This window comes from Antrostomus carolinensis, unplaced genomic scaffold (genome assembly GCF_000700745.2).
Source record: "Antrostomus carolinensis isolate BGI_N321 unplaced genomic scaffold, ASM70074v2 scaffold21028, whole genome shotgun sequence".
Lineage (NCBI taxonomy): Eukaryota > Metazoa > Chordata > Aves > Caprimulgiformes > Caprimulgidae > Antrostomus > Antrostomus carolinensis.
Genome location: NW_010335248.1, coordinates 1,502 through 11,877, shown reverse-complemented (window position 1 = coordinate 11,877; position 10,376 = coordinate 1,502). Strand labels below are relative to the sequence as shown.

General features: G+C 45.2%; 1 protein-coding gene across 1 annotated transcript; it reads left to right on the top strand.

The window, feature by feature from the left end:
- Positions 1-4,757: 4,757 nt before the first annotated feature.
- Positions 4,758-6,782, top strand: ZBTB5 (zinc finger and BTB domain containing 5). Its single transcript, XM_010174486.1, has one exon. It carries the CDS (start codon positions 4,758-4,760, stop codon positions 6,780-6,782), a length of 2,025 nt encoding a protein of 674 aa, XP_010172788.1.
- The last annotated feature ends 3,594 nt before the right edge of the window (positions 6,783-10,376 follow it).

The following is a 10,376-nucleotide window of genomic DNA, read 5'->3' as shown; positions in this document are numbered from 1 at the left end:
TCCAGCTCACAACATTCTGTGATTCTATGAGATCCTGTGGCTCCCCTGGTGTGGTGGGGGCCTGGTGTTATCCAGGCTGACTGCTGGTGGGCTGTACCATCAAACACTGTGTGGATCAGCCCTGCATGTAGGTGTACAACTGTGAGAGGGCTCCTTGGAGCTGTCACTCTTGACTGGGGAGTGAAGTGAAAAGAAGGTCAACTAACATCCAGCCCCCCAAGCGCTCGCTGATGCTATAGTGGTGATTCTCTAAATGGAGTGATAGTTTCTTTGTTGCTCTCACAACTGTTGCGCCCCGCTCCCATCTCCTCCTCTCTCCAGATTCCCCCTAGATCCCGTATTTTACCCCTGTGAAGCCAACGATAGAATGTTATCTCTGGCATAACACCCAGCCCGTCCCAGAGGGCAGCAAAAGAAGATTAATGAAGAATTGTTTGGCAGTTCCCCATCACCTTTCCAGAGACGCCTGCCTGGAGGGCAGCTTTCCTTGCAGAGGAGGCTGTCCCAGCACTGTGCTTGCTGGAACAGAGGAGGGCCTGAGTTCAACCAGAGGTACATGAGCAGCAGACAGCGATGGAGCAGCACTGCTCACAAAGCAGCCCTGGCCTCTGCCACATTCCAGACACTTCCTGACAGGACTTGTGGCTTTTGTCACAGGCTCCCTGTCTTCCTTTTGTCCTGCTGCCTGAGGTCAGTGAGTTCCAGGATCTGCTGTTTTGTTCATCCTACAACCACCAGGAAGCATTTCCTTACTTTACCTTGCGTTATGCTTCCCTCCAAGAAAACATGTAGAAATAAAAACTCTACCATTCCAAAGTTTGTCTTGTTTAACCCGTTTTTGTTTGAAAATTTTGTCTTATTTTTACTCTCAAATACGTGTTGGTAGTGAAAGAGAAATAAAATCACCTATTACCTGTATTCCTATTATTAAAAAAGGCAGCAAACTCAAATTCTTCCGTTTTATTATATAACCTGATTTGTAGAGATAAGAGAGTCTGTGACACAGCACTTAATGACATCTTGTTGTGGTGCTTTTTTCAGGCATATAGCTTTAGTGCTGCCAAATTAGGGGATTTTTGATGCCACAGGAAGCCTGCACCCTCACCATTGCTGGAAAGCATAAAGTATAATTGTTTATTCTTTTTTAAACTACACATCAACCAGTTACAGCTGGAGGCAACAGATTTTTCCCAGCAGAAATTTTGGCTTCTCAGTGTTTAGGTAGAACTGGTTCTTTGCAAGCCTGTCTCCTTTGGAGAGGGGCAAGGCTCTTTGTCCAGTGGACTTGGTGGTGAGATCTTTCTCCAGCAAAGACCTGGCAAGGTGTTTGTTGTGTGCCTGAGAGAAGGAGGGGGTGGGCGATGGCAGCTGCCTCTTGGCTGGGGAACAGCAGCTGCTCTTACATTAGCTCCAGCCTGGCAGCTGAGCCAGGCAGGGGCTGTTCTGTGAGATTTTTTTGGTGACCTAATGGTTTTAGTCTTTGTGCTTTTACATCAGTTTGCCACCTCTCCTGGCATGAATTCAGATCTCCTTTGCCAACTATACTAATTTTATGTAGCCCGAAGTTAGTCCAAGTGCAGCAAAAGCTGCAAACGTGAGCGGGTCCCTTTGTTTGTCCAGGTTGCCCCTAAGGGATTTCATAGGCCTGGGAATCAGAAAATGGTAGCTGTTTGTCACACCATAGCATCCACAGTAGCCTCAAGACAGGCTAAAAATAGAGAGTACCTGCATCCGAGGCCTTCCTGCCCTGTCACTGTCTGTGGTCTCCTCTCCCTGGCAATGCAAAACTTACTGGCAACACGAGGTGTTACAGACAGCGATCGCTCTGCAGCTGTTGGAGACACTGCCCAGCTTTCACTGAGGAGATGTGTGTTTCAGTTCCAACAAGGTTTATAGCCATGGGCCTGGTAGAAAAGAGGGGCCTGGCTCTGTACCCTGGCTGGATGGAGAGCCCAGCCCGTGTTCAGTTCCTGCTGGTTCTGCTCTGCCAGCAGTGGTGCGACTGGGAGACCTCGCTCAGCCCCTCTGGGGCCTGGGGGTCTGGCTGGAGGGGACGCGGTGTGGGAGCCAGCGGAGTTACTGCGCAGGGAACCGGGGGGCACAGAGTGTCTGTCAGCTCTGTTTGCCAATGGGAAACCTAACCTCGTGCTGCGTGCAGAGTAACTCCTGAACTAGTTCAAAAGACGTGTATCCCTTATAAAAGAGGATCAAGAGTCCTTCAACTTCCCCTCGACGTGTTGATGGTGATAATCCAAGGCTGGGGAACACTGCAGATGTACTTCTCTAGTGTGAGCTGAGTCACTTCAGAAGCCCATGGATCTGTCTAATTCTGCAGCTGCCTGCTTACATCTGCCCAAGTGTGTAAATCCATCAGTGACTTTCTCTGTGTTGCCTGCCTTTTTGGCCTTCACCAGCACGGTCTCACAGCAGCGTGTGTCTCAGAGGTCCCCGGGCTGCCCTGCCTCCCTTGCTGCCTTTTGCCTCGCAGCACCAGAGAGCGCAGAGCCTGGAGCTGCTGCGGGAGCCTGTGTGGCCTGTGCTGCTCTTGCTCCACACCTGCTATCTGCTGGGCTGCTCTTTGCATCTCTGAGGTTTTGCTTTTTCTGATCTTTATCTATCCAGCTGCACAAAATCGTAAAGTAGTTGCTGATTACATCAACAGCTGTACCTGTTTTCCTCTGAATGAATGCCTGTAGTTGGTAGCCACGGTCTCTGGCCTGAGTGTGCCTTCTGAACAAGGTCTTTGCATAAAGCGAAACACCTGTGGACTGTTTGAAATACAAACATTTTTTCTGAGCAAATTTCTTTACTGATCAAACATGACTATGGAAAGCTTTGCATACAGTTTACTCATATATCTGCCCTGGTGAGGCCACATCTGGGATATTGTGTCCAGTTCTGGGCCCCACAGTTCAGGAAGGACAGGGAACTGCTGGAGAGAGTCCAGCACAGAGCCACCAAGATGATGAAGGGAGTGGAGCATCTCCCTGCAGAGGAAAGGCTGAGGGAGCTGGGGCTCTTTAGCTTGGAGAAGAGGAGACTGAGGGGTGACCTCATTAATGTTTATAAATATGCAGAGGGTGAATGTCATGAGGGTGGAGCCAGGCTCTTCTCAGTGATGCCCAACTGTAGGACAAGGGGCAATGGGTGTGAGCTGGAACACAGGAGGTTCTGCTTCAACTTGAGAAGAAACTTCTTTACAGTGAGGGTGCCAAGAGCCCTGGGACAGGCTGCCCAGGGAGGGTGTGGAGTCTCCTTCTCTGGAGACATTCAAGACCCGCCTGGACGCCTTCCTGTGTGATCTCATTTAGGTTCCTGCTCTGGCAGGGGGGTTGGACTGGATGATCTTTCGAGGTCCCTTCCAATCCCTAACATTCTGTGATTCTGTGATATAGCTTGTGACTGTGCCAATGTGCAAATACAGCATGTGATTTGTTCACAACATGTGTGCATTTGCAGGCAGAATTTCTAAATTGCCAGACTCACATTTGATCCCTCTTCAAAAGTGTAATTCTTTCTGTGTGACCTTTTATTTTAGCTGGTTTACAGTCGTCTCGTGTCACATGATGCTGTGTATCACTGTTGGAAAAAAAATGTGAACACAAAAATGTGTGTGTATGCCCCATACATGCAACCCTTCTGTTCCCCAAACCTTACACTTTGTTGGTTTGTCATGAGAAAAAGTAGTGACTGAAAGGCACCTCTTTGGTCTTAAGGTGAGTCTACTAAGATTTGACTTATGTTCTCTTAATGTAAATTTAAGAAAAAAACACCCCTGAGTTTGTCCAGTTGTCTTGTTGAGTAGTGCATCGTTTTGTCAAAAGCTTCCTGTTACTTCCTTATGCATCAAGAGGGTTCATAAGGAATAGCAAGTACAGAGATGGCTCTTGATGTTGGCAGGCTTTTCTATCTTTGTACAATTCTATTTATTCTGTGGGAAAAACTGTGGACTTTTAGTGCATCCCAGCTGATAAACTGTAGTGAATAAGAAAATTGTATTGCACTTCTGATAGCTAAAGGTGGCAGTTTGAGATAAGAATTGACCACTTGTTCCAGTGCAGAAGTGTCTCCCTTCTTTTCCATTAACTTTCTTTTCTGTGTTTCTCTGTGAAAAGCAGATTCTTGAATGACAGTTCTGCACAGTAGCTGAAAAACTGTGCAGAAAGTCATTTGCAGAAGGTGAAGCTGGATTAGACGGGATGAGAATTGAAGTTCAGCCTTTTCAGTGGGAGGTTATCTAATAATGTGAATAATTTATCAAAGGTTGCAGTAGATTATTCACAATTAGTTTGTTTTTTTTTTAAAAAAAGGATTAAATGTTTTGCTGAAGTGTGTTTTAGTTTGAGCAGAAGCTAACGGAGGTGCTCCTGTGTTACTCAGTTTGCAGCAGAGCTGCCTGTGACATGTCTGATGTTGAGGTGGCTGTTACACTGCTACTATTCATCTTACCAGATCCCTTACTAAATCAAAAACACAGTACTATTCTAGCTACCAAGAATAAAATTAGCTCTGTTCCAGCTGAATGCAGGACAGTCAGCTCAGTGGCAGAACCTGTATTTTCTTTCTCATCCTCCTGTGCAAGATGGGCAACTTTGACAAAGCACTAATGTAGCAGTTGTAAATCAAGATCAGTTAAGACAGTTCACCTGTCTTTCAGCCATCATCTTTCATTTTTAAACCCGTTTTCGTTGTGGTCTGAATAGGACTTCAGCCATTTTTAATATTATAGTTTCTTCTGCTTTTTTTTTAATAGGATCATGGATTTTCCAGGACACTTTGAGCAAATCTTTCAGCAGCTCAACTACCAGCGTCTTCATGGCCAGCTTTGTGACTGTGTCATTGTGGTGGGAAACAGGCATTTCAAAGCCCATCGCTCCGTTTTGGCAGCGTGTAGCACTCATTTCCGAGCTCTGTTTACTGTAGCAGAAGGAGATCAGACTATGAATATGATTCAGCTGGACAGCGAAGTGGTGACAGCAGAAGCTTTTGCTGCTCTGATAGACATGATGTATACTTCCACACTAATGCTTGGGGAGAGCAACGTTATGGATGTCTTGCTGGCTGCTTCTCACTTACACTTGAACTCTGTTGTTAAAGCATGCAAACACTACCTTACTACCAGGACGCTGCCGATGTCTCCGCCAAGCGATAGAGTTCAAGAGCAAAATGCGCGGATGCAGAGGTCTTTCATGCTCCAGCAGCTTGGACTGAGCATCGTCAGCTCTGCGCTGAATTCCACTCAGAGCACGGAGGAACAGCCGAATCCTATGAGCTCCTCCATGAGAAGTAACATCGAGCAGCGCTCTACTTTTCCTATCCGCCGTCTCCACAAACGCAAACAGTCTTCTGAAGATCGAGCCAGACAGCGCATCAGGCCTGCCATGGATGAGTCTGTTTCTGATGTGACTGCAGAGAGTGGGCAGTCAGTGGTTCATTCACGGGAAGATTTCTTCTCACCCGATTCGCTGAAGATTGTGGACAACTCTAAGGCCGATGTTGTTGCTGATAACCAGGAGGAGAATACTATCATGTTCGATCAGTCTTTCAGTGCTCAGGAAGATGCTCAAGTGCCCAGCCAGTCTGACAACAGCGGAGGAAACATCTCACAGATGTCTATGGCATCCCAGGCAACCCAGGTGGAAACCAGCTTTGACCAGGAGGCTGCTTCTGAGAAGAACAACTTCCCATGTGAGAATCCAGAGGTCAGTCTGAATGAAAAAGAGCACATGAGGGTGGTGGTGAAGTCGGAGCCCTTGAGTTCCCCAGAGCCTCAAGATGAGGTGAGCGATGTCACTTCCCAAGCAGAGGGCAGTGAGTCTGTTGAAGTGGAAGGAGGAGTCGTGAGCGCAGAGAAGATAGAACTGAGTCCTGAGAGCAGTGATCGTAGCTTTTCTGACCCACAGTCCAGTACTGATAGGGTGGGAGACATCCATATTATGGAGGTGTCAAATAATCTGGAACACAAGTCTACTTTCAGTATCTCAAATTTTCTAAATAAAAGCAGAGGTGGTGGCTTCGGTGCTAGTCAAAACAGCGATGACAACATTCCAAATACCACCAGTGACTGCAGAATGGACAGTGATGCCTCTTACCTGATGAGTCCAGAGTCGGGGCCTGCTGGTGGCCATTCATCTGCCACCGTCTCTCACGTCGAGAATCCGTTCAGTGAGCCTGCAGACTCTCATTTTGTTAGACCAATGCAGGACGTGATGGGTCTCCCCTGCGTACAGACTTCCGGGTACCGGGCAGCAGAACAGTTCAGCATGGATTTTCCACGGTCAGGCTTGGGCTTGCACTCCCTGTCAAGGGCAATGATGGGCTCGGTTAGAGGTGGAGCTAGCAGCTTTCCTGGCTACCGCCGCATTGCCCCCAAAATGCCCGTGGTGACCTCTGTCAGGAGCTCCCAGCTGCAAGATAACTCATCCAGCTCCCAGCTGATCATGAACGGGACCACTTCTTTTGAAAACGGGCATCCGTCGCAGCCTGGTCCACCACAGCTGACGAGGGCATCTGCAGATGTCCTTTCAAAATGTAAGAAGGCCTTATCTGAGCACAACGTCTTGGTTGTAGAAGGCGCGCGCAAGTACGCGTGCAAGATCTGCTGCAAGACGTTCTTGACCCTGACAGACTGCAAGAAGCACATCCGTGTGCACACGGGAGAAAAGCCTTACGCCTGCCTGAAGTGTGGCAAGCGTTTCAGCCAGTCCAGCCACCTCTATAAACACTCCAAGACAACCTGCCTGAGGTGGCAGAGCAGCAACCTGCCTAGCACTTTGCTTTAACCTGCTCCATCCTGGGCCTGAAGGAGAAAGCCAGTGCCGATGTCTGGCTCCCTGAAGCACCGCGGGAACATCAACACTATTTTCTTCAAGGCTGCAAGCTCAGAGGCTGCTCTTGTTGGCCAGTGAACACTTAGTGTGTGATGGTGCCACACACACAAAAGTCTTGGTTCTGTTAATTGGGGATATTACTGTACCTACCTCACAGGGGTGTTGTGAGGCTTAAACAGCTGTGAGCGAAGAACTCGGAGATCCTCAGAAGCTGGATCACACTGTGGAGGTGTGAAGTTGTAGGAATGTGCGTTCAGGCCGTGGGCTGACGGGCATGCAGTCCCTGCAGCTCAGCAGCTCCTTTGCAGGGCAGAGGAGTGAGAGCGTAGTTATCTCATGAAGTAGCACATTTCAAGAATGAGAAACTAAAGTGCAAATTTCCTCTTTTTTTTTCTAAAGTATTTTGTAAAGGTGAAAGCATTTAAATAAATGACCTGTAAAACAAGTTGCTGCATTGTGTATGGACAGTAATGCAAGAGTTGTTTGCTGTGACTAATGCAGACTGCATATCTTTAAAAGAGAAAACAACTTTAGATGCATCTGTCTGACATAATGCTTTAAAATACGCTAATTATAAAAATAGTTCTAGGGTTATGAATGTATGTTTGGCTGTTTTGAAGTAAAGGACACTGTGTCATGAAGGTGCTTAAATTAAATCCGAGACAAGTAACTTTTGGACTGCCAGATGTGTATATACTTTGAACACAGCGAGATCTGGATGTTTGATTTTTTTTTCTGTAGAAACTCGTATTAAGTGATAAGTGAAGTACTGTTTCTTGTTCGTGCTACTCTTAGCAGTATTTTAACCAATTTATAGCTCCTATGTTAAAATTCTATATACACAGAAGTCTGAAAAGAGCTTGTCTTTGTCTGCTTTATTATTTTGAAGGAGAGAGATAATTTGTGATGGCTTTTTTTTTACTGTGTAAGATAGTCTCTTGCTGTTTCCAGATGCTGATAGTAAATCTGATCCCCGTTATTGTGTAAGCATCTTGTCCTTTTCTGACACTCGTATCTTCAGGCTTTAATTTCCTCCTCTCTACACGTACTTACTTTCCTTCACATCTGTGGATCATTCCTCAGATCAAACCAGTGAGGAATGATCCTCATTTGCCATACTTATTTATGTCTCTCTATAAAGTGTAGTTGTCAAATCAAGTCCTTCCTCTTAAAATAGTGTCATAAATGTACTTTTCCACATAAATTTAAAAAGTCTAGCATAAATTTAATTTAAAAAATAGCACTGTACACTTTGTGTAGCAGAAATTCATTGATGGTTATTCTTCAAGTGAATCATGTAAATCTTGTTTTAATTTCCTCTTCTTTGATACCATTGTAACTAATACTGTCTGCAGTCTCTTTTTTTCTTTGTTAAAGATGCACATGAACTAACTACTGGTGTTCAGCGTGTTAGGTTTCTAAATAAAATTTTGGAGCACTTCTGCTGATAAATGTTGCTCAGCCCTATAGGAGCTGGGTCAGGGCTACAGCACGTCTGTTCTGCTCAGGAGAGACCGAGGATTTGGCCTTTCCTGGTATCGAAGTCACAAGAGCAAAAGTTTTCCGTTACTATTTAAAAAAAATGGCAGACCTTCCCCTCTTTATGTTCTTCTGTATGGCAAATGTACCCTGTGTGATGATACTCAGCAGTTTTATGGAGTTTGTGCTACCTAATAGTTAGCCTTCTTAAACATCGTGGACTTATATTTGGATAAACTGAAAATGAAATCCTGATCCACGGTCCTGTAGGTTGTTTTAGCAGGATGAACTATCAAAACTGTTGAAACCAGTCATTGTCAGACCAAAGGAAACAGGGAAATCTTTCAGTACTTGGCTTTATGTGGAACAGTAGTCCACTAATGAGGAAATGTGTCTTCATTTCTAATTACGCTGCTCCACATTGAGCAAAATAAGCTGAATGTCTGTCAACTTGTCATTTGCACCTTGAGCATCCAAGGTAAACAGAAACATGGAAACACACCATAAGGCCCCACCTGGAGTCCTGCCTCCAGTTCTGGGGCCCCCAACACAAGAGGGACATGGAGCAGCTAGAACAAGTCCAGGGGAGGCCACCAGGATGATGTGAGGGCTGGAGAAGGCTCCGGGGAGATCTTATAGTGGCCTCCCAGTACCTGAAGGGGCTACAAGAAAGCTGGGGAGGGACTTTTCATAAGGGCAGTTAATGACAAAACAAGGGGAAATGGGTTTAAGCTGAAAGAGGGGAGGTTTAGATGAGATATTAGGAAGAAGTTCTTCACTGTGAGGGTGGTCAGACACTGGAACAGGTTGGCCAGAGAAGCTGTGGCTGCTCCTCCCTGGAAGTGTTGAAGGCCAGGCTGGATGAGGCTTTGAGCAACCTGATCTAGTGGAAGGTGTCCCTGCTGATGGCAGGGGGGTTGGGACTGGATGAGTTTTAAGGTCCCTTCCAACCCAAACCAGGCTGGGATTCTGTGATTCTATAGTGAATTGGATTAATTCCATTAAAATTTAAGATTTTGTTACAGGATTTATTTAATGGTCATATTTCTGGCTCTTGATTTTATAAGCATTAAGGAAATGTGCTGCATTTTTTTAAAGCATTAGGATATGCCACAGTTTGTTTGATAGCAATTTTTGTATCGGGGGACTAACAGCATTGAGCTATACTAAGCAATCTCACAGAAACATCAATAAATTGCAGTATTTTGTACTTTAATATTTTCTTGTGTTGCCTTATTAGTAACATTCTGATTGTTTCATCTTCCTTGCATTACTAGTGTTTTGTTTTAAAGATAGGGGTTTTTTTTACATTTTCTGTTTCCTATAGCACATTTGAATTCCTTGAATTCTTACAATGCATAGGAATAAAGCATCTATGTGAGTAGGGAGATTAGAGTAATTAAGAACTCATATAAGCAGATAAACATATTTAACTGTACTTTTGATCTGTTTTTATAAAAATTTTAATGTCATTATGAAATATCAGACCTTGTGCAGGAGGACTTCTGTCTTGTTTCTTTAAAAAAAAATTCAACTTGGAGCATTTTTGGAAATAGCAACTTTAAATTTCTTTACTCGACATCTAGTGCATCTGGAGGAGCACGCTGCAAACCCAGGAGCCTGTGGCCGGCCTGTGGCTTTCCTCGTCTTCCAGTATGAAGCAATATCTCAGAATGGTGTCTCCACTCAGCTGGCCTGTACTGTGAAATGAGAGTATCTCATCTCAAAGCCTGGTGACATTGTCAGAGAGCTTATCAGAGAGCTTGTTCAAAATTTAACTTGACAGATGCTACAGTGAGATCTCATGCGAAGGTGTTGGTATGTTAGATTTATGAAACATCTGAAAATAAACCCTACATTTTTCTGCTGCTGTGTGTGACTCGATTTACTTGTTTATGTTATCCTGGTGTCTTTGCCAACCGCACGTAATGGATCGACTAAGCAAGTGATGCCTGTGCATTAGCTGGTTGGGCTCTTTGTGTTACTAGATCACTTGGCAGTGCCAAATAATCCTATTGAAATGCGGGCACACGCGTAGGCATTTTTATCAAATGAGGCCAAGCACAT